General features: G+C 39.4%; 3 protein-coding genes across 3 annotated transcripts; 1 reads left to right on the forward strand and 2 right to left on the reverse strand.

The window, feature by feature from the left end:
* The first annotated feature begins 6270 nt into the window (after window positions 1–6270).
* Window positions 6271–8128, forward strand: LOC114364078 (uncharacterized). The gene is made up of 2 exons (XM_028320067.1): window positions 6271–6334; window positions 6870–8128. The coding sequence occupies exons 1-2, from the start codon at window positions 6271–6273 to the stop codon at window positions 8126–8128; spliced, it is 1323 nt and encodes a 440-aa protein (XP_028175868.1).
* Window positions 8129–9053: 925 nt separating this feature from the next.
* LOC114364079 (uncharacterized) lies at window positions 9054–12796 on the reverse strand. Its single transcript, XM_028320068.1, has 3 exons — window positions 12742–12796; window positions 10793–10939; window positions 9054–10303 (listed from the first exon to the last, which is right to left on the reverse strand). Exons 1-3 carry the CDS (start codon window positions 12794–12796, stop codon window positions 9054–9056), a joined length of 1452 nt encoding a protein of 483 aa, XP_028175869.1.
* Window positions 12797–13050: 254 nt separating this feature from the next.
* Window positions 13051–16454, reverse strand: LOC114364080 (uncharacterized). Its single transcript, XM_028320069.1, has 5 exons — window positions 16397–16454; window positions 14371–16331; window positions 14148–14299; window positions 13700–13830; window positions 13051–13289 (listed from the first exon to the last, which is right to left on the reverse strand). Exons 1-5 carry the CDS (start codon window positions 16452–16454, stop codon window positions 13051–13053), a joined length of 2541 nt encoding a protein of 846 aa, XP_028175870.1.
* Between the last annotated feature and the right edge of the window lie 8973 nt (window positions 16455–25427).

A 25427-nucleotide genomic window follows, 5' to 3' on the forward strand; every position in this document is an offset into this window, starting at 1 on the left:
TAAGAACATACTTCAACTCATAATGTTGTTGTTCAGAATAATTCACTTTATAACAGACATACTCGTATCTTAAAAAAAAACATATATAATTTAATAGAGTAGATAAGCATGCAGAGCATGCAGCATGAAAGCAAGCATGCAGCATGCATTGGTATCTCCTCGTCTCCGGCGCTGCGGGATGTGCAGCCCTTCCGCCCTTGCGTAACGAGGCTCAGGCACCCACGCTTGCTTCCGCAGCTTCGGCTTTTTGGATCGCCATCGGCGCCTTCGGCGCCTCGGCGACCAGCCTCAGCCGCTCCAGCTCGCCCGGGCGCCTGAGCCTCGTTACAGCGGGCGAGGGCTGCCCTCCCTCCGCGCCTCCGGCTTTTAAATTACACTCTAGGGGTAGGGCAGACAAGACTACGTGGAGTCGGTTTTGCAGCGATTCGTTTCTGTCACGTTAGTTTTGTGGCACAAAATATTGCCTGTTTTGGACCATTTCAAATTAATTTAATGTTAAAATACGATTTAATACGAATATAGACATCATGATTTTCAATAATATGGATAAATACACTTATGAGTAATAAATTTATGAAAACAAATATTAGGATACATCACATTTATGAATATTATAGTTATTTATTCGAATGTTTATGAGTTTTGATCATTAGTATAGAAAAATATATGAAAAAAAATATTATTAAAAACTAAGTGTATGATTAGTGATATTATGAACATCAATGATTATGTTTTTAAATATGTAGGTTTTAAATTTTTTATGAAGAATGATCATTATGGTATCAAATTGTATGAGAAATATTTTCGGACCTCCAATGATAGGAATTGAAAAGTTATGTAAGAAAATGCGCTACCGCTTAAGACACCCTGGTAGTGAAAAAACTCAACCTACTTTGTAATGATAATGAAGAAGAATTTATTTGTCACCAAGATGGAATGATGATGAAGAAGAATATATCTTTCTGCATCATGTTGAAAAAAAACCTGTCTGTTTCTTTTTCTTCGAGGGTTAAAACACGCGCAAATGTTGTGAATTGTGATGAATGTCAGTGTTCAAATTTTATGTAGAACTAATCCTAAGGCTGGCCGCTAGATAGAACATGAAAACTTACAAACTCCTTGCCTTGTTGTGATTTCATTGTGCAATAGAGATTATCTCAATGTAGAAAATAATGTCGGATTTGGATTGAAAACAGATTTTTCGAAGGCTTATCTTCATTCATAGATTGAATGGATACTAGCAATCAAGTTTGGAGAGGCTACTCCCAAAAACGTCACATGTAGGCCTAAGATGCGCGCCGTGATAACTTTTATCGACGTCAAAATTGCAATTGAAGACAAACCGCTTATCGCGGCGCGCATCTTCTTAGGCCTACTGAAGTTGAATGTGTCCATGCCTCTCGCAACAAGCTGATGTTTGTTCGAGCGACAGTGACAGATAGAACCAAAACTATGAAAAACGGCGTTACGGAGTAGCTCTGTAGGCCTAGACAAGTGGCACATCGTATCTTTTCACGGAGCGATGTAACTCCACACAAAAAACACCGGAGCTAAGGCCTTTCGATATTACAACTCTTACGTTTCGCCACTTGTCTAGGAGGGCTTATCTTTATTTTCAATCGAAACAAGTACGAATCCAACATTATTTAGAGATGGTCTTTATTAAATGAAACTTACCTTTATGATGTCAGTTTTTGTATGTTCTGTATTCACAAATTTCAGTGGACAGCCTGAAGGATCCTAATGTTATAATTTAAAAGGCATTTCGAGGTTCGACACTATTTAGGTCAAAATATTACGTAGGCAAACGCATGCGATTCTGCACAAATAGGTAATACATAACTAGGTACTTAAACAATTATTAGGATAGGGTCATTAAGGGTCTCCCGTGAGCTCGTATTTGTTGTATTTTTGTTCTTCCATAAGTTGGAATTTGTCGTTTCTTGTTTTGACTTTCCTGTTGATTCGATATCATTTTTGGAGTAGGTAGCGTTCGCTGTGAGTCCAAAAATGTTATTAGGTAATTCTGAAATCAGGTGAGATGCAGCTCAAGAGCTTATTCATTGTGGATAAAGGAAAACAACTGAAAAGGGAAGAATCTAGGATGAAGAGACTAGTGCCTTTAATGCCTTAAGGTTGTAAAGTTCAGAAACATAGGGAATTCCACTCTATTAAAAAGATTAAACTAAATAAAGATTTAGCTTACTACTTTACGATTATGGAGCTCTAGAAAACAAAATGACAGACAGATTGATGCTAAGTTCAGAACTTTACAGGAGACTCTTAATTGTTCACGACTCTGCCTTACAAATAGTCTCAAATTTTGATCTTTCTAGCTTAATATCTCATGCTGGTGCTATATTGAAGTAAAATAGTCGCGGGTAAGACATAGAACGGACAAATAGTTTAATATTACTAAATAATTCCATAGTATTCAATAGAAATGTATCAAAGTTAGCTAATTTAGAAATGGTTAAGTTTAACTAAAGACTTGTCAATATGATAGTTATAGGCTTTACTCAGTTAGTGTCTGAGGTTTAAGAACGCCATGGGAAGGGTGATTTTGACATATTATGACATGACAGAGCATGCAAACCTGAAGTCGCCTCTGTGGTCTAGTGGTAAGACTACCTGCTTCAGACGCAGAGGTCCCGGGTTCGATTCTCAGTGGGGGCAGATTTTTCTGTTCGGTTTGGTTGGTGGTAGGGCTTGTTCTAAGTCCGCCTGGCTAGCTACCACCATCTTACCTAAGTCTGTCGCCATAACAACAATGTTAGTAGCATTATTGTGTTCCGGATTAGAGGTAAGATAGCCAGTTCCTCCGTGGTTGAGGATTCCGGATGAAGCTCGCTTTCACCTTAGGCCTCATCATCACTTACCATCAGGTGAGATACAGGCCAAGAGCTTTCTCGTTGTGGATTTAAAAAAGTCTCGCTGACATTTGACGTAACAAAAAACTCACTCCCGTACCACTCCGATACCTCAGGCTGAGTTATGCGCTCGACCTATACTATAGTCTGATCGCCGAGCACGTAAAATTTTGTCCAATGACCCTAAGCTACCCATCCTTATCACTCGCGCGTAATTATATTGCTGTCGCGACTATGCGACGAGCGCCCGCAGTGAGTGTGCGAGCGCAACGGCAACATAATTGCGCGCAAGCGATAGGGATGGGAAGCTTGGGGTCATTGGACAAAATTCTACGTGCTCAGAGACCGGGCTTTACACAGGCCTTTTAAAGCCGTCCGTTCTCCTTTTCTCTCACTGCTACAATGCTGGTAGAGAAAGAGAAGACATTTTTAATGAACTACACGATTTTCTTTCGTTTACATCTGCATTTCAAGTCTCTATTCTAAATTAGAAAATTTTGAAACGAATATCATACCAAATAATGTTCTTCAGTTTCTATATTTTTAATGAAATATTAATTATTATGTAAAATACTTATTTTAATTATTAATTTATGAATGCAAAAATACAACTGTATTTTAAATTTATTGAGTTTAATTAAAATTAAATGTGTGTAATTACAATTTTAAATGGAACATTTCCTCAAATGTGTCTCAAAATGTATGTTTCTTTAATTTTAAAGTTGGTAATGAAAAACTATTTTTGATGATTGATTCTTGAGTGTTAATTGTTGATAATATGAGATCTTTCTGAACATAGGGTTGCCAATAATTTAAATGTAATTTTTATTAAAACGTGAACTTTAAATGTAAGTCAGCAAAGTGACTTTTAAATCTTAGAAAATAAATTTTAATCTTGAAAGCTTGAGGCAAGTTGGCAGCCCTATTTTATAAAATATTTTGATGCTAACTAATTTGTGTTTTAAATACAAGTCGCTTTTCGTCTGTTGTCAATTACTTTTACCTCATATTTCACATTTAAAATTAAAAGTTGTACAGTAGACAGTCGAGTATTATTTTTAACTAGCGGCCGCCCGCGACTTCGTACGCGTGGATCCCGTTTTACCCCCCCTCATCTATCTTACGCGGTTTAGGTTTTTTCATACAAATGTTTTTTCCCGCTAACTCCCGTTTCCGTGAGAATTTTGCAATATCCTGTTGTAACTAAGCTTTAAATTTACTAAGGTACCTGCATGCCAAATTTCAAGCGTCTATCTTACGTGGCTTAGATTTTCTCATACAAATGTTTTTTCCCGCTAACTCCCGTTCCCGTAAGAATTTTGCAATATCCTGTTATAACTAAGCTTTAAGTTTACTAAGGTACCTGCATGCCAAATTTCAAGCGTCTAACTTAAGCAGTTTAGATTTTTCATACAAAAGGATTTTCCCTCTTGTTACCGTTTCCGTGGGAATTTCGGGAATTCCTTGTTGTAACTAAGCTCTAAGTTTACTAAGGTGCCTACATGCCAAATTTCAAGCGTCTAACTTAAGCGGTTTAGATTTTACATACAAAAGGATTTTCCCGCTAATTCCCGTTCCCGTGGGAATTCCTAAGTATCCTATAACCTGCCCAGGAGTATGAAGAATAATTGTACCAAGTTTCGTTAAAATCCGTTGAGTAGTTTTTGTTTCTATAAGGAACATACAGACAGACAGACAGACAGACAGACAGACAGACAGACAGACAGACAGACAAAAATTTTACTGATTGCATTTTTGGCATCAGTATCGATCACTAATCACCCCCTGATAGTTATTTTGAAAATATATTTCATGTACAGAATTGACCTCTCTACAGATTTATTATAAGTATAGATTACATTTTGAGTAATGTAGATAGTGCACAAAATTAATTCCTTCGAACACTTCAGGATGTTGTAATCATGAAAGTTGAGTGAAATTCAAATCTGTTTTAAAAGTAAAATCAACATTAAGTATTTGTTAAAGCCCTCTTACTCATAAAACAATTAAAAGGTTTTAGAATGAGTCCGTGAAATATGAACTTTACTACATTATAAAAAGAGACCAACTTGATTGTAGTTTATTATCATCAATCATGGGTCATTTATGCCCGTTTTCACCATCAATCCCTAATTTTTAAGTGACTCCTATAGTAACAAAATAACAGGAATTTTGTTTACATAGGGGTCACTTAAACATTAGAGATTGATGGTGAAAATGGGCATTAGTCTTCACTGAGGCGCCCGCGCACGACCCTGTCTAATTTACCAGAAGCAACTGGAGGATTTGTCCTACATTCACTACGTTGGCAAGACGGGTTGAGGAGGCCTGATGTTCCCATGTTTTTTAGAACTGTTTTATGAGCAAGGGGGTAAATAATATGAACAACAAAGAAACTCTTGCGTGAGTGTTAAGTGATATTGTTTTCTTTTATTGTGTTTATTTCATAAGATGACGGGCGTGTGTTGTTTTAGTCGAATTATTCTTGAATTATAGTTATCAATTATATTACGAAGTTTTATTTCCATTCACACCCTATTAGATTTGGGTGCTGTTGGTGAATTTTCGATTTGGAGATTGAGTATGTTCATTTTACTTTTATGTGAACCCTGGTACAGTATAAATAAGTACACCCTATTAGATTTAGGGGCGGTTTGTGCATTTTCGATTTAGAGTTTGAGTGTGCTCATTTCACTTTTTAAGTGAACCCTAGTAAAGTCTACTTAAGTAAACGACCAAGCTTATAAAAATAGGCATATATGGAGACAATGAGCAAGCTAAAAGCAAAGCTCAAGCTAAAAAATTCAATTCAGAAACCGGGAGCGAGTATACGGCCTATATTTTTTTTCCAAGTTATGATTAAATTTACAAAGTAACTACAGTGGAGGCCACGTATCGGAAAACGTAGCGTGGGACGTCCCACAAGGTGGACCGACGACCTCATAAAGGTAGCCGAAAGGCGCTGTATGCAGACCGCTACAAAGCGGGCGATGTGGAAATCATTGGGGGAGGCCTATGTTCAGCTGTGGACTTCTGTGGCTGAAATGATGATGATGATGATGATGATGATGATGATGATTATGATGATGGTGATATTACAAAGTAGGAAATCTCAAAGGCAATGACTTCTGTAGCGTCATCGAGTAATCGTTCTATCGAAAATGAAGTTCTATAGAACTCTTTCAATGGGACGACTTCTGAACATCAGCGAGATCTTGACTGTCAAACGTGAATTAAGGCCACTGAGAACGACTTTAATGAAATTCAATTAACAATCGATTTAATGTTCAATCAGCTTTTGTTTTTGTAATAAAATCACATGCTTCGAGTGAACTAATTAATTAAATGGAGCAAATCATATTGCACCGTTTGACCATTTTAAAATCGGTGATTAGGAACGATGGAAGTTTTCGTTTTACTGATTGCCACTCTGATCTCAATTATCACTCCGTTTAATTTTGTCGGTAAGTCTTGAAATCCAAGTTTTTTTTTTTATTTATATTAGGGAAACAAACAATTTTGATATACAGACAAATAATCACACAAAAAATAGGACAGAAATCAGCAAAGTTTTTGACAAAATAAGAATAAACTAGGGTATACTTACTTAACTTTTGTAAAAATATAATTTAAAAAATAATGTAGGAAAAAAAGTCAGTCTCGTAGAAGAATACTCGTATTTACCATCAAATTATTGAATGACAAGCCCTGTGAAACTGAGACCCTACTTTAAGAGGGAGTTCTATAACATAACTTTGTTATTTATACATCATCATCTTCATCATCATCATTTCAGTCATAGGACGTCCACTGCTGAACATAGGCCTCCCCCAATGCTTTCCACGTTGGTCGATTGGTAGCGGCCTGCGTCCAGCGCTTCCCTGCTACCTTTACGATGTCGTCGGTCCACCTTGCAGGTGGACGTCCCACGCTGCGTTTTCCGGTTTGTTATTTCTACATTATTTTTATATCATACTTTTCTTCATATTTTCTTTTTAGACAATCAAAAATCGATCCACTCATGTGAAATAGGCGATGTAGTACAGAACGGACGAGTAACGTGTACATGCACTCAGAATTACGTCTACGAGTGCCAACTTAAAAAGAATCCCAAAAATCAACCAACCAAACGACCTGCCAAGTCAGCTTGCCAGCCTAACAAGATATACGTCCATGAAAGTACAACTTGCATCTGTAACTACAACGGTACTTGGCCTCACATCGCTTGCGCAGATGCCTTCAGCTCCTTACCGCTGAAAGACGTCATCAAAACTAGATGTGAACCTGATGGATATGCCTTCGTTGGATGCAACGTCTGCAGATGCAACTCCAAAGGCTACATCGACAAAAGCAGATGCACCAAAAACGAATGCGGCGACAAATCTCCTGAAAGACGATCCTCCAAAGCCAGTAATGTCTACGGAAATTGTGAAGCCAAGAACTGGTATTCACTAGCTCCTTGTCAGTTCTGTTTCTGCTTGAACGAAAATAAACTAGTTTGTAATACTGGAAACTATAACACCAAAAAACTTCAACTGGGTACTTATAACTTGAGCGTTTGCGGCAAAGATCTCATAAAAGAAGCAATTGAACTCATACCTGACTCTGATAAGACTTTGAGACAAGGCGAAGGTACGTGGAACGTTGTAAATAAAGGAACAAGTTCTAAACCAAGCACCATACCACGGCCTACTGCTGTTACTGAAAACAGTAACATTGTGATTGATGTCAACCATGAAAACAAGGAAACATTTGAGAAACCTATTATAAGAGAAAGGTATGACACTCACAACGAAGAATCGTCTTCCATAGAGTCTGCAGATGAGAAATTCGAATACGATGGAAAAGCTGAAGGGACTCCTCAAGTAACTCAGATACCGTTTCAAGAGGATTACCAACTTTATAGTAAAGAATCAAGACAAATAACACCTGAAAAGAGGGAAAACGAAGAAGAAGGAAATGATTCTGGCAATGAGGTGGACCCGGGATTAAAGATACCAATTGCAACTCAAAGGGATAAGCCTTTTGAGATCCCTCCCCGGGTTTCATTGAAGAATCTGGAAGATTTAGGACAGCAACTAAAGATAAACTTACCCATGGTTCTGGACAAAGTTTTTAAGTTGGCTTTGAGGAAGTCCATGGTGACGATCGGTAAGGACGACGACTGTACTCCAGGATCCGTAAAAACCGAAAACTGTAACACTTGTTTTTGTTTGAAGAATAATAAAATGCTTTGCACCAATAATAAGTGTGATTAAAAATTTTCTGATGTTTTTTTAATTCACTAAACGGTCACGCAAAACTATTGCTAACGGTCTAAATATGAGATTTTTTTAATCTAATAAACCTATGGCACTGAGGCTTAAAGATAGCTTTTCAAAGTTACATTCCATTACAACCTCATTTTAAAACAAGTTCATTTTTAGTAAGGGCACAAAGTTTACAATTTAGCGATTTCTACAGCTTTGACCTCTATCTGTGCCTCTATCTAGGTAAGATAAAATGTAGGCAGTTCTATTCGTTTTCATGAAGTTTCATGCGGGGAAAATAATATGAATCTAGTGGCTATGACCTTACGACCTACTTTGTACAGCACAACTCGGTGGCGTCGTATCTCATTGCAATAAAGGCTATTTTGCTGCATGCAAAATGCATAGTGACGAATAGGTATCCCTTTTCCACCCGTTTCCAACAGGACTCGTTAGCTCAGTAGGTAAGAGCGCCGAGATACTTGCCATATCCTTCGGAGGGCGGAGGTTCGAATCCTTCACGAGTCAAACTTTTTTTTTCATGCAGCAGCCATGGAAAATCTTTCTTTGAGTTTTCAGTAGTTTTTAATAACTGAAATAGTCCCAATAACACTACCTTCATTAATAACAACAAGGCTCTACAAGGTTCACTCAAAAACCAGGGGATGAACTTTAAAAAAAAAAAAAATAATCGATTGGCAATAAACTATTATAATATCAACGTCTATTCAGTATAGTTTTTGCATCGAAAAGCAACAACCTTCTCCATCCATCCTCACAAACTTTCCCATTTAATATGTATACTGTATACAGTAAGGAAGGATTATTCAGTGGTAGATACAAGAAATTCAGATTTATTAAATGGGAACTCACAATATCATAAAAAGTACCCAAGAGAAAAAACAATTACAGAAATGGAATTTTCACATTTATTTTAATTCTTTTTACTTCGTTTCTTTCCCGTGCAATCAGCAGTCGTGCATATCGCATTCCCATTTGATAGGCAGAAGCAATAGTTGCAGTCTATCTTATACGACAGCCCCTTGGGACATGCCCTACCTTTCTGTGTGACTGGCACTATGTCCACAGCCACTGGCTCTAAAGATGACTTGCCACATACATAAGACGTACATCTCACCGTCTTCCCATCAGAAAGGCAGTGGCACGTATTACAATCCTTTTTATAAACATGTAACGGCTCACAATAACCATGTAAAGAATCCAAATCGTTCGACCTGGATTCCCTGACAGCGTTCTGATCAGTACATTTAGGATTCACCTGGCACAGCTGAGTTTTGACCCCACGCTTTTCAATACAGTGGCATATAAGACAGTTGAGTTCATAGACTGTACCGTCAACACAGTCCAAATGCATGGTAGTGACTGGATTCGCAGATCTAGCACAATTTTTTAGGGTACACCCAAATAATTTCGTGCCATTCTCTACATAGCAGTAGCATTGGTTGCAGCCTTGCCTGTAGTTGCGTCCTGGGATGCAGTTTTCTTCATTAAATGAATCGTAGCTCTCCACTTCGGTTTTGTTAAAAATGTCCTGGGTGAATAATTTTACTTTACCTTCCAAGCATTTCTTAGAAGTGCAGTATGCGAAGCCCTTTTTGTCACAGTAGCACAAATTGCAATCTCGACTAAAAGTTTGACCGGGTTTGATGTGACTGCAGAATGTTTGGACACTCTCATTTTCATTTGTGCAGTTCCCACAATGGAGCCTATTGTTTCTTAAGCAACTGCAGGTTTTGCAGCCCAACTTGTACTTGTAATCTGATTGACACTCCGCGTAGATCTCTATGGCTTGGTCATCTGATTCGAAGTTTTCTTTCTTCTGTCTATTGCCTTGTAGTATCGGATCATTTTCTGGGCATATCTTCCTAGTGCAATATTCAGGGTCGAGTCGTTGTGTTGAGGGGCACAAGCAGACATTACAGCCGACTAAGTACAATTTCGTTGCGGAGCACTTCTGGCCTGCGGCTTCAGTTTCGTCAGTCATTTCAACAGAATGTAGGATCCTGAAGATGTCCCTGCAGACTGGATTGGGCCAGGTGCCGTCTTCTGTGCAGACGCAAAGGAGGCCTTTCCGTCGGTACTGGACTCCTGGCTCGCAGGCTAGCTGAGTTGACCTCCAGGATCCATGGCCTTCCATGCCCACGTTCATTTCGCGGATGGCATCTATGTAAAGTGAGTTTAACAGATTCTATTTAGTAAGTATAGGTAATTGTTTCGTAAAAAGTTTTTGAAGGAGTACACTGAAAGACACTAGGCAGTGTAGGCAGGTACCTACTTAGTGTTCTTAGAAATAGAATTGGAATGATTTATCAGGGAAAAGTAATAACTGACACGAAAACATACACCATTCTCTTTTTATTTCACAAAACAGCACCAAAGGTCATGGGACCGGTCCTCCACCATCAGTGTTTCCTAGAAAATCTAGGAAAATATTAAATTATATTTGTCACAAGTCCACAGAGAGACGACCCAGGCAGGACCAAGCCGCATGAAGACGCATGATAAGGAAAGCCGACCACAAATAAAATGGGAATGGGCCAGGCAAAGAAGAAGACTTGTCACAAATCTGAGAAAACATGCAGGTTTCGCCCATGCACGCATGTTTGGAATTTGGATAGTGTATCATCCGATGTCTAGTCATCAAATTCTTACCATTGAAGTGTCCAAAGACGTCAACCTCGCTGCAGTTGCGCGCATCGCACGTGTACTCGTGCTTGCGGTTGCAGCGGCACCAGTTGCAGTCGTTGAGCACGCGCGGGTGCTGTGTGCAGCGCCCTTTCCACACCAGCTCGGTCACCGCTGAGAAATACATGAACTGTTGACTTATATACTCATGTCATCATCATCATTATCATCACCGTCTGCACGTTTGCCTCCAGCCACATAAAAAAATCATCATCTCAGCCATAGGACGTCCACTGTTGAACATAGGCCTCCCCCAATGCTTTCCATATTGCCCGGTTGGTACCGGCCTGCGTCCAACGCCTTTCTGCTACCTTTATGATGTCGTCGGTCTACTTTGTGGGTGGACGTCCCACGCTGCGTTTTCCGGTACGCGGCCTCCACTCCAGAACCTTGCTGCTCCATCGGCCGTCAGTTCTGCGTACTATGTGCCCTGCCTATTGCCACTTCAGCTTGCTAATCCGGCTATGTCATCATATCTTCTCTCTTTCTTTGGTCATATTACACGTCGAGACGTCGCTTCTGTTGAACGACTTGTCGTGCAAGAGAAGGTTAAGGGCACAAGAGCGCGCGGCAGGTCGCCCATGCGCTGGACTGACCAGGTCAAAACCGCACTCAATGGTCCACTCCACGAGTGCAAAAGAAAGGCTGCAGTGCGGGAGAAATGCGGATTTCACAATCCGTCGCCATTTCTCCCACACGGCTCGCCACTGGGCCGGGTGTGATGACCACGACCACTTTGGAAAAAGTGTAGCGACGAAGAATCATATCATCATCAGGTCATAATATAGTCTCCACTGCAGGAGCACTTCGACAAAGCATATAATCACGGCGGTATATCATTTACAGACCATATAGCCACTAAGCTGCAGGAACACGTCATCAAAATAGCTCTTATCATCAGGGTATTTAGCCTTACAGGAGCACGTCTTCGTTTCAGCCAAAAGATGTCCCATGTAGCTCAAAAGCTTCCACCAAGGATTTTCACAAAGACCATCCTGCGCTGCCCGCATCCAGGTGCTTTCTGCTATCTTCACCGATTGGGAGGCCTAAATACACAACGTCTTCCAGTCCATGGTCATTTATCATTCAGCTGATCGTGGAGAAGCACGGCCCTCTGCTTTAACACAGACGCAAAAATACTACCATTTGTAGGTCCTAGTGACAAGCTCGACGAGCACATCCAATTTATGTGAAAAACCTCAAGACCCTAGCCCTTGGAATAATAATAAAGGCATTCTACCGTTTTCTTTGACCTCAAGAAAAATTTAAATGTTGGTACTCACGTTTCTCATGTGTTAACATGTCCACCATTAGAAACTGCAGTAAAAACAAAAATGCTTCTTTCGTTATAAACATGGTTATTTCTATTTCCTTGTAGTTCCCAGTAAAACCTCATTTTATTCACGAACGTGCATTTCAATTAACTCTTGAGGCCAAATGGAAATAACGATTGACTCACAATATAATTATTTCTCGGATTTATGAGTAAAGTTAATTTAAGTTTGAGCATTTTAATATTATTATTGTTTTGTTGGTAATTTCGTTGCTAACTTTTTAAGGTCGTCACAAAAGATTCAGAGGTCTGAAACTTATTTTATTTGAAGAACTCTATCAAAATTATTCCCTTCCAATTTGTAAATACAAACACTGATTTTAGTTTTCTATTATTACGAGTATCTACACTAATATTATAAAGAGGAAAACTTTGTTTGTTTGTTTGGTTGTAATGAATAGGCTCAAAAACTACTGGACTGTTAGAAATTCTTTCACCATTCGAAAGCTACATTATCCACGAGTAACATAGGCTAAATTTTATTTTGGAAAAAATAGGGTTGTTTAGGGTTGTTGTTGTTGGTTGTTAGGGGTCCACGCGGGCGAAGCTGCGGACGGAAAGCTAGTCATGTATAATAAAACACCTGACACCATCTCTCTAGCAGCAGACTCTATGAACCGCCATCGCGCCATAGGCATTGTGAGAAATATCTAATAGATGTATTATTACCAATCACCAAAAAGCTTTTCATTTCGGATTCCAGTCTTCGTAAAATGTTTAGCTTACTCATATTGAAATTAGGTACAAAATACCTCATCAATACCATGTATCTATTACTCGTAGGTATGTACATAGAGATGCATGTAGGCATTTGAAGACGATATCATTTCAAGACTGCATGAGCAATATTTAGGTCAAACTTCTTAACAAACAACCAAAGCAAACAACCGTTTCATTTCGTAACGACAGCTTTATTTTCACTATCCAAAAAGGTCTGTTCAGCATCCCTACACTTCTCCGCTGTGTTTTTGAAGCAGTGCTCCTCTATGAGGACCAGGTCGTCCTGGCACTCGCAGATGAAGCAGGCATCCATGATCTTCCCGGGAGAGGTGCAGGAGTACTTGGTGTGGTTGTGGTTCATCGGCCTGAAGGGGCTTTGGGTGGTGGTTGCGTTCAGGCTCGTCGAGTTTTCTGGAAGAATAGGAAAACCACCTCTGTGAGTGATGACATACTCAGACCCAGAGATTTCAGGGTTCTATTCCCAATGGGGTAAAAAAAAACAGCGCGGATTGGTTAGTAGTACGGCTGGTACGGCTTATTCTAAGTTCAATGGGCTAACTACCACCATATTTCCAAAGTCTAAAGCTATAACAATAATGTTAACAGCTTTGTTGTGTTTCGACCGTTGGATCGGAGGTAAGATAGCAGTACCTATGCAGTTAAAGATTGAGGGATTATAATGTTATTGAGTATTGTAAAGGATCTACATTTCTACATTCAAAATTAAAGATTAGAATACGTTTAGGAGTTATCAATGGGGGTCAAACGATTACAAACTTGAATTGTATGCTCTCGTCACCACAAGTTATGACAAATCTTACTTTCATCAGTACGCCTGCCCATAGGCAAGTAGTTGAAGTTAGGGTAAGCCTGCTCGCAGTAGGTCCCCTTCGGTAGCGGACGACAGAAGTAGTTGATGTTGCCCATATACGGACAGATGCATTGCCGGCACCTTTAAAAATAAACAACCAATGCAGTCACCATATTAGTGGATAATAAAAATGGATATGAAAAATCAAAAAAATCACCAGGAAATGTCGAGAAATATTCACATCACATCAGCACCTTTACTATGCTGTACTACAGAAAATAAAACGTTTTAGTTTACGTTTTACTATCTGACAGACCGATGACTATCTGGTGAAGGTCTCGGGAGGTTCCTGTATGCAGGCGGCGCAGGACCGGTCGTTGTGGAACTCCTTGGGGGAGGCCTTTGTCCAGCAGTGGACGTCCTTCGGCTGAAACGAACGAACGAACTAAAGTTTTTACCTTATTATGTACACGGAACCTGGTGTACATTCCTTTCGTTCAGAGCTGTCTGTCAGGTTGAAAGTCATACAAGACTCCCCATCGTCTCTTCTGTATCTGATATGAGATATTTCAGCTCCAATATTTTCATCCAAAGACACATCTTCTATAGTCTGTAAAAGGTTGATTATATTTTTTATGAAATTTTCATTTTTTATCTGATGCAAAGTTTCCTCGAACTTACTTTTGAAATATTTAATTTATTACTCTCCTTGTCACACAAAGATTCCGTGCACGTAGCATAAGACCTTAACCCGACGTCGGGACATACGCAAATCTTGCAACCAATTTCAAATTCTTCCCCTGAAAAACAGAAGTCTAGTTCCCTCTTATTATCTTGCGTTACTCGATTGTCTAGCAAGTTCTGCGAGAGCCTGAATATCTTCTTCCAAGGAGTATCAAAATCCGAACATCTATGCTTCGTGCAAACTTTGTCAGACTTATCCCCATTCGGAGGGCATACGCAGACGTTGCAACCGTTACTGAAGAATTGCCCGGATACACAACTATCAGATCTGAGGAATGTTTTCTCGCATATCTTCTTGGTACACTTCTGTACATTCTTCACCCCATCACGAGGGCAAAGACAAACGTTACAATCCACGAGGTAATAAGCTAAAGGTTCACAGACGAATTTGTCGTCGTCCACTTGCTCCTGGATTTCGGAACATTTATTTTTGGTGCACGCTCGGTCTTTCAGTATCCCGCTTTCAGGGCATATGCAGTAATTGCATCCTACCTTTGAAATGGATCCCGGTATGCAAGTGTCCACGCTGGGCATGGTTGAAACGCGGTAAGATTTATGAGTATCTTGAATTATCTTCTTTGCATTACAATCGTCGTAGGTACACCATTTAGGATCAATTTTACCATTTTTCGCGCAGTAACATGTATTGCAATCAATCTCGACAAATGAATTCGGTGTGCAATTCATTTTGAGATCCACATATTTTAAGCCGTGCTTCAAAATACTGTGAAAGTTTGGTCTCTTGACGTGAGACTCCTCACTCACAGAAGTGCAAAGCTTATAATTTGTGCTGCCATTTTCTGGGCACAGACAATATCTCCCTTGATCAATGTACATTGTGTTCGGTTCACACAACTCATTTTCTGCAATTCTTTTAATATCTTTTCTATCAATCAGGAGTTGGTTAGAAAAACTGTCTTTCAAGACTTTGTCGAGCAGGCTTAGCTTACTTTGGTATGAGCAGACATTTGTGCAATAAGTTTTATTGGTCATACCGTTACGTAAGCAAAAACATTCAGTACAACTCGGCACCATTTCCCCTGGGCTGCATGTTAACTTTGCGACATCATATTTAAAGTCGTTGGTTTTCAGACAATCTAATTCCAAACACGCATTTTCGTTGATGTTCCCATTTGTGTTACATCCACAGTAGAAACACTTGGGTTTCAGAAAGCTGTAAGGGTGACACTTAATACGGAGGGTTCTCAAAGTCTCAAGAGACGTGAATTTAGAGTTCTCGGTGCAAACATTCTGAGTGCAAAGTTTGTCATCAGGCATGCTATCGTCTGGACACCAGCAAACGTTGCAATTCCTCCTGTAAAACGTTCTGGAGATGCATCTCCTTGTAGACTCGATCTGCAGCGGTCGATGGCAAGTCTCGACACATTTTTCCAGAATGAAATACCCGCCATCGGAGCAAAGGCAATGGAGACAGGGGAATAGATACATGACTTGCGGTATGCAAATGTTTTTGTTCACTGATAAGAGAAAATCGGTAGATGATGGCGACAGTCGGTGGCATGAGGTGTCAGTGGCGCAGTGTGCCTCAGACGTCCTGCCTGAGGCGGGGCAGACGCAGATGCTGCAGTTGATGTAGTACGACTTGAATGGCGTGCACCAAGTGCTGGTGGAATCTTTTGTGTCAATTGTTTTTCGTGTCGAGGTGACTGCATCTACGCCTCTGTAGGGAGAATCGTTGTAGCAGCTTGCATCACTGCAGTGGAGTTGGCCGTTTTCTTGACAAATGCATTGGCTGCAGCCCTGCCAAACTATCTGGCCTGCGATACAGGCTACGCGTCTCTCAATTGAGACGCAGTCAGAATCCGTCCACCAGCCAAGGTTGTTGCAGTGGCACATGCGGCCGTTCAGTAGAAACTGCGTATTGGGCACGCACGCACCTATCGAAGAAATTCAAGATGTAGCATTGACGGCATTTTTTCTACAAAAACAAGATTCAACTTACGGTCTGTGCCCCATCCAAGTGGAAGCTGTGATACTAAAGCTAAAAATGTCACAACCATCATCGTGTTTTCCTATGATAAATATGTATTATTTTTGTTCTAAATAATTTATAGATATAATTTTGTGCTCCAATGGCGTGTAAACCAATAAAGTTTTGATTTTCAATTGATGTTTTTAATTTCCTACCACTAAAATAGTTACGAGTACTCGTTAAAATTCCAATCAAAATTTTATGCCTAGGTCTTTATGTGGCTAACCTATTAGTAATTAATCCCGATCATTACTTATGACCCTGAGTTTTCACCAAGGCCGCAAGGATACAAAACATATCGAAAATAAACAAAAGTTAGCTATTAATTATTATTAAAACTGACAATAATAATAGGAAAACTAAATTTTACTGTTCAATTCCGCATTTATTTGCTAGGTACTGATAGGACCTATTTAAATATTATGTAGAAATTCATTTGACTAAAGAAGCCATATATATATATCCACATACATAGAGTCGTCGGTCTATTAGTAGTCTTTTTATTACGCATGATTCCTCAGAGGAATTAAAAAAAAATCATTACTGATTATTTTTGGCTCTCAAATAGGATAGGGCCTTATCTTATTTTTAATGCGGAATTGGGTAAAAATTAAACATCAATTTAATTTTAGTCATCACATATTATTCGTAGACGACATTACATTTGCTTTGATTAAAACTAACAATCGTATCCATTTTTGGTACCAAATAAATGTTTTTTCTTTCTTTCTTTCTTTCATTACTAGCCATTGTTAACTAAGTCTGATTTTCTTTATTGTCAAATTAAAGTGTTTAAAGTCCGTGTCTCTGCAGGTACAGCCGCTGTTTTTGGATTTTTAGGGATTGAGCGTAGTTGAGGCATGTCTTCTGCGTGCATCGCATGGAACCGCCCGGCTGGCAGTAGCAGCGGTTGCAGTGACGTCTGGAAAACAGTCCAGATTCTTTATAAGCATGTAGTCTTCATTATCAGATCACTAAGTCTCCAATAAAGGAGCACGATCTCTTATTGCATCATCATCATCATCAATTTTAAACGACAGATGTATGGGCTCATCATCTAAAATCGATTAAATGCTTCGATAAGATGATTTCGTGGCGTGCATCTTTGGATAGCTGGTTATTTGGTCTCCACTGTAAGAGTACGACCTCTCTAATTTACCACAGGCAACTGGAGATCCGTAAACGAACTAAAGTCGCTGACATAGCCCGACGGATTAGCAAGCTGAAGTGGCAATGGGCAGGGCACATAGTACGCAGAACTGATGGCCGATGGGGCAGCAAGGTTCTGGAGTGGAGGCCGCATACCGGAAAACGCAGCGTGAGACGTGGACCGACGACATCATAAAGGTAGCAGGAAGGCACTGGACGGAGGCCGCGCTACCAACCGGGCAGCATGGAAAGCATTGGGGGAGGCCTATGTTCAGCTGTTTATGCTGGCCAGAAAGTTTGGAGATGTCTGATATTCATAATAGAATTACATTCACTCGAGTTGCACTGAGCAAGAAAAGTTACGAGAAAGGTGACTGAGTTTCTTCCACCACTTCTCAGCACCAGCCCATATGTTGTACCAAAGTGGTGGTAGGGCAAGCTATATTTGGGACGTATTCAAGTGCACTGGAAAGGTAATAAGTGCTGAATAAATATTTTTTTTTAATACGATTACATACTTATAAATGGCTCCCGCAACGCATTTCTCCTTAGTGCTCATAGTTAGAGCCACCTTCGGTTTTTTCTTGTCGAATTTATCATATATTTTTTTGTCGTCCTCAGACAGACAGCCGTGTATCTCCTGGCATATGACCTTCCCCTGGTCCGAACAAGAGCACTGAATACATTCCCCTGGTGGTTTTACTGGTGCACCCTTAGTGCAGTTTTTATCTGGAATTTAAGTAATTTGCATGACTCATCATTTTATTCTGTGGGGAAGGCTTAAAAGTTCAGTAATGGACTGTCATTGGCTGAAATAATGAAATTATCACTTTTTACACACGTCGACGATACTTGCTAAAGAGAGGTCTTTCAGAGTCAAGCGGTGCAACCATCATCATCAACAGCCCTTTACAGTCCACTGCTGGACTATGAGCCTCTTCCACTATAGTGGAGGGTTTTGCCATAATCTCCACGCTTGGCAGGCGGGTTGGAGATCGCAGTTTAAAAGATTGATGTCTTTCAGAGAGCGCTGCTGCCCGTTCTCTGTTTGATGTGTAGTCCCTAAGTCGCCTCTTACGACACCCATGGGAAGAGTAGGGGTTGGTGACAAATGTATTCTACTCTGCCGTCACCAGACGTCACCAAGCGGTGCAAAAGTACCTTTAATTGCTTCTCACTGAGGTTATCTAAGGTCTTAACAATTTGTCGGCCGTTTGGTGTAGTGGTTCGAATCGGACTACTATTCCGGAGGTTGCGGGTTCGATTCCCGCACAGTACAAACATTTGTGTGCATGAACATATTTGTTTGTATTAGACTGGGTGTTTTCTATGTATAATATGTATGTATTTACAAAAAAAAAGTATTTAAGTATGTTTATATCCGTTGTCTAGTACCCATAGTACAAGCTTTGCTTAGTTTGGGGCTAGCGGCGCAGTGTAAAATGTCCAAGGATATTTATTTATTTATTTTATTTATTTATTTTGGTGAGGTAGACCCCGCTCTTTTGGCGGGGAAAGTGACATATTATAAGCCACTGGCTGATAGTGGCAATATATTTACGAGTATTGACATTGACGGTGCTAGCGCAAAGTAAAGGAGAAGTTTACCTATTACCCCACACGGGCATGAATTTTCTACATTTTTTTTATGCATCACAAAGCAGGTATTTGTATCGCACCTGGTGTTAAGTGGGATGCAGTCTAGGATGGTACATATCTGCCCTGTAAGTGCTTATTCACTTTCGCCTTGAAAAGGCCCGGATTATAGTCTTCGGGAAAGACAGCTTATCTATTCAGACAAGAACTCGTGTCCCTGAAACTTACTTGAAGCCTTTTCAGCCTTCAATCTGTGCATATCATCATAGCTCAGACACAGCATCTTATCGCACATCAGGCTGTAGTTTATCATGCAGACGCAGGAGTTGCAGTCCACCTTGTAAGCTTTGCCAGGCGTGCACTTCTCTGAGATATGTCCTAGTGTGGGGAGCGCGTCCAACTCTGCCCTGCTGAGTTTGGGACGCATGTCGTCTGGTGAATCTGGGTAGTAGTCTGCAAAGGGAATACATAATAATAAGCATAAATTAACATTTCAAAGTAGTGATCTAAATTGATAATTTGTAAGTAAAGACTCCCATTAGGTAGTACTAAAAAAAAAAGTTTAAAAATATAAGCTGTCAGGTTAGCAAAAACCCGAAGGAATATTAACTTTATGGCAAAAACATAATAGCAAAGTGTAGTAGTCAGATACAGTAGATAAGCAAAATGTTTAGGCAAAACGTTCAGGCCTGGCGACTATTGAAACATCCTCCCTAAAAATTACTATTTTTGATTTTATTGGAAGCAAAAAATCTATTAACTAAGTACTAGTACCAGACCTAACTTTCTTAGAATAAGAAAGGTAAATTAAAAACGTAAACTCAGCACATTTAAAGTAGGTATAGTGTACCGTTAGAATTAAGAAATATTGTTTGTTTTGAAAGGAACATATAACAATATCAATTTATTCAACTTACTTCTACTACAGAATTTCGCTTCTCTGACACACACAATATTTTTATTGTAATCGCAGTAGCAACCCCTGCAATTCCTCTGATACATCTTCCCTGGGACACAATCCCTGATCGGCGCCTCGGCCACTATCCTTACTTTCCTTATTTTATTGTTACTATTCTTCTTTTCTTCTTCCTTTTCCTTGAGTTTCTGCTTTATCACCATCTGCTTCACTCGGTCCATGTCTTTTTTGGTCAGGCAAGACATTTTCGTGCAAATCACAGAATTGTTCATTCCACAGCGACAAGTGTTGCAGTCCTTTTTGTACATCTTGCCTGCCTCGCAGTCACCATCAGGCAATGGCGGTAATTCACCGTGGATGCTCCGAGAGGGGTTAAAGTCAGCTAGAAGTTTAAAGGATTTTAACTGTCATTAATATTTAAAGAAGGTAAAATCAATCATGAAAAAATCCAGAGATGTGTTCCCTACAAACATAGACCATACATGTGTACAAACTATTGCATAGAGCTATGAGCTACACCATCCTATGTAGGTAATTTAACAGGTGTGATTTTACCTGTGCTGCTGCCTATACCACATCATCATTACCATCCTAGTGTAATTTAGGTACTGCAAGATCTTCGCCCTTATTAAAAGACTTCATCGAATACGTATAGCGACTTTGGATATGCTAGTAAGATTATTCCAACTTGTAAACCAATAAATAAATTTGTTTCTTATTATGTTAGGAGTACTTAGTATTAGTAATTACCTAATTTTCCTTTTGGGCAGGAATTAGTTCAATAAAATAGAATTTTAATTCAAGAAAAAGATATAATTTTCATTCAACAATTTATTAAACAATCTGACTTATGTACGGCCTTCCCGGTAGGCAGCCTCTAATGCCTTCTTATCCACCACTATATCCTCCATGCAAAGCATCGTCGTGCAAATCGGACGGTTCTTCTTCGAACAAATGCAGCTGTTGCACTTAATTCGATACTGCTGCCCAGGCTCACACTTTTCTCTCTCATCTTTCAAAGTAGGTAGCGAGTAGAAGTCATTCTTCTTGTTGTCTGACCTCAATATCTTCGGGGCCAGACATCCCTTCATAGTACAGCCCCACACCTCTGCTGCAGTACAGAAGCAGCGGTTGCAATCGTATATTAAAACTGATCCTGGGACGCAAGCTGTTAAATGGATCTCGTTGGTCCTAGTCCAGGATTTTCCTATTTCAATGATACGTTCTAAGTCTGTTCTGTTTATTTCTTGGATGGCCGTGTCTTCTACTTTGAGGCAGAGGCGGTCAATGTACAAATTGATATCGCTGCAGAAGCAGATTTCATCGTTTATCCGTAAGACGTCTCCATAGCTACAGGCTTCTACTTTACGTCCTCTGTGACATTTTCTGTTCGTGCAGGAAGACATTTCAATGACACCATTTGGCCCGCACTCACAGACATTACAATCGAGGAGGTATAAGGAGTTTGGAGTGCATTTTATATTGGTTTTCAGCTTGTGTCTAGGGTGAATGGAATTTGGTGTGATAGTTCCGAATTTTTGACGGCAGTTGTGGGAGACCCAGAGGCCATCGTCGCTGCATGAGCAAAATAGTGCGTCTTCTCTGTAAGAATGGTTCGGAAAACATTCTCTTTTTCCTGGTTGGATGGTATCAATAGTCACATCTGGTGAAAGAAATTGAAGTTGGATTATCTACAACTAATGGAATCATATTACAAACTGGCATTAAAGAATTTTGAGTACTTTGAATGTAAGCATCAGATATTTTGTTCCATATTTCTACGCAAGTAAATTCTTTCAGCCCTTAGGTGATTATCACACTGCACCGCGATCCTTTAGAGGCTGTGTTTACGAGCCGGTTTCTACCCGGTCCAACGTTAGGCCGGGGACAGTCCAGCCCGGTCCAGCGCAGGTTATGTGGGGCTCACCAAGTCAGAAAGACGAAGCATGCCCACCAAAATGACCCTGGTGCTCCATCACTCTCCGTACGTGGGAGGGAACAATGGGATTCCAGACAAAGCCTTCTCTACCACATTCCTTCCCAGCGCGCCTAAACGGTGGGCACTACAAGCTTCAAGGATGTGGGGTGACGGGAGTAGCTGGGATCAGTGTGATAATCGCCTAAGAGGGTTGTCACAACCTAAATTATAGATGAAGTAAGAAGTAATATAGCAATCAATAACATGCGTATACTCACTGGCCTCCTTGCACGCGCGTGCGCGGCAGTAATACACGCCGTCCGCACGACACACGCACACGTGGCACGCGCCGAGCGCCGCGGCCGTGGGTACGCAGCGCTCGCGCGCCACCACTGCCGTAAACCACAATTCAGGGTGTTGACTTCACTTTCATTTTCATTAAATTTTTTTAGCAATCACTATTTTGTGTATTTTTTATTGTTTAGATTTTTTTTTATTCATGTGTCATTGAAATGAGAGGTAAGAAGTTGTTTTTCGCAAAATTGACATTTTTTTTTTTTTCATTTATTTACCAAATAAAAAGAATTACAGACAAAATTTGTTTTGACAGCATTCAGGAAACCACTAAGGTTTGTGTTGATGCTGTTGCAGTTCTACATCGATACTTATGGTTACAATAATAATTTCAATTAATTTACAATATTTTATGACTTTAATTAATCATCCCGAATCTAAACAATACCCGACATGTTGACATCTCATTTATTTCATATTCAAAAGCAAATGCGTTTTAATTTTATGTTTGATATTAATTGGCGTTATATTATTTTTAAGTTCCGAGGGTAACTCGTTAAATAATCGCGGTAACAAATACGTCGCTGTGCGCTTGCCGTAGGTATTGTTTGCTCGGCGTGTGCACAGCCGGCCCGCAGCGACCGCCCGAGTGAATACAGGGTGAACGCGTTGTTCTCGTAGCATTTCTTCGAAGAAATATTGTTTAAGAAAAACGTTTTTAAATTGTGAATGAATGGGTAAGATTTTGCAATGTTGAAATAAGCTAATATCGTCATCTAGAAATTGGTTTTTAATTTTAACAGAAACTAAATTTTTTAAAATTTTTACTTGAAGCTTATATATTTTTTCGAGGTATGATTTGTACGTACGACCATAGCTACATAGTCCATATTGAATATATGAATCAGCCATTGCGTGATACAACATTAATTTAGTTTTGAATGGTATGCGCTTTTTTAAAATTATTATATTGGCCAAAAATTGTCTTAATTTATTACAAATGTGTTGAACATGATTGGACCAGTTGAAAGTATCATCAATTATTAACCCTAGGTATCTTATGCTATTTACTACCTCCAGCGGAGGGCAGCTGCACACTAATGTATGCAGGCAGTTGTGGTTATGAGCTACTATGGGATTGGGCGGTAATCGTTTCATGTAAGGAGATTTTATGACCATGAGTTTAGTTTTTTCGCAGTTAATTACTAGACCTGCATCGTGACACCATCGTAATAGTGCATTTAGGTCAGATTGTAGTAGCGCACAAGCTTTTTGCGGGTCTTTATCCGCAATGATAAGGCACGTATCGTCGGCAAACTGATAGCAAGTACAGTTACTGAGGCAATTGCTCATGTCATTAACATAGGTCAAGAAGTGGAGAGGTCCTAATACTGAACCTTGAGCCGTGCCAACCGTTGCCTCGACAGATTCACTTAACGATTGGTTAATTTTAACAAAGTATTTACGATTTTTCAGGTAGTCCTCGCACCATTTATGCAATGGTCCGCGTATACCACATTTGTCGAGCTTATGAACTAGTTGTCTATGTTCTAATGTGTCAAATGCGCGTGAAAAATCAATAAAGAGAGCCATTACAATTTTTTTATTATTTAAATGCTCGTTAACCTCGTCTGTGAACTTAGACAATAACTCTGCTGTACCTTTGCCGGCTTGAAACCCGAATTGGTTCTCGTATAAAACTTCGTGTTTTGCGTAGAATTTATGTATATGCTCGCAAAAAAATTTCTCCACGATTTTGTCTATTATGGAAAGCAATGTGATCGGGCGATAGTTCGAGTAATGATCTCGTTTACCTTTCTTATGAATCGGTCTGACACATCCCATTTTTAGTTCATCGGGGTATTTCCCAGATTTAACGCTGCAATTAATTAGGTTGGCAATAGCCGTGGCAATGCCGGGCCTTGCCATTTTAATATCTGATACTTTGATATCATCTAGTCCTGGGGCTTTGTTATAGCTAAGTCTGTCAATAATTTTACTTATTTGTTTACTGGTGGCTTTTTGCAAATACAAACTACAGTTAAGGTCCATCTCAGAAATATCCACCTGGTCTACTAATGGTGACTTACAATTAGGAATTATATCTTTGACTGCGTTATCAAACTCGTTTGCGAAATGATCCGCAATTATTTTGGGAGTAATTCCTTGTGCATCAAAGGCTTTTGTGATTGCTTGATCAATTGATAGCGTCACCCTTCCTAGCATTTGGTTAATTATTTGATAAATTTTCCTACTATTTCCAGAATTAGATTTGATTTCCTCTAAGTAATAACAGTTTCTTCTATTTTCTAAGATTTTGTGTACTTTATTACGAACTTTATTGTATTCTAGTCTCAAGGCCGGATCATTTGAACTATTTTTCCACGATTTAAATAATTGGTCCCTTTTATTACAAAGACGAATAATATTTTCATTAATCCATGGCATTTTACATCTGTTTAGTTTATCTTTCCTTACATATTTACTATCTACTTTAGTCGCGACCTTAATTGCATACTGAAAGGAGTTACGAATAAAACTATAGATTTTATCGGGTGATCTCATCTCACACGTTGATAACCAGTCCACTTTATCCAATTCATATTTAAGCTATGTGCATGCGGTACGTGGCTTTAAAAAATATCTGGTGGCATTTTGAAATAGATTTGTATTCGCACATTTGAAAAATATTATAATGGCAAAAAAATATTTTCTGCAAAAAAAAACTCTAAGAGAAATTCTTATTAATTATTTAAAAAAATAGGTCTATCAGTTTGGTCCTAGGATTTAACCAAAATATTATATAATACCGCGTAAAATGAAGCAAATATTTATGTAGGTATGATAAAGATAACTACTCACAGCTATAAGTTGCCTCAGCGACCCAAATAAAAGTGAAACCGAGTAATATTTTCAGCAGGACCATGTTTCTGCTGCACAGCAAACCATTTGACTTGAAGTAATTAAATGAGTTCCATTAGCTGATTTAATGACAGAATTACGTATACACTCAAGTTTATTTCCCTTGCGATAGCATAATTATTTTTTTATTGTTCCTAATTAAAAACATACAGGGTGTTCAGTAATGATGAGTTACATTGTTAAAGGAATTTATTTCAATTTACGGA

The sequence above is a fragment of the Ostrinia furnacalis genome, unplaced genomic scaffold (genome assembly GCF_004193835.3).
Source record: "Ostrinia furnacalis isolate ACB-3 unplaced genomic scaffold, ASM419383v2 OfSCF7348, whole genome shotgun sequence".
NCBI lineage: Eukaryota > Metazoa > Arthropoda > Insecta > Lepidoptera > Crambidae > Ostrinia > Ostrinia furnacalis.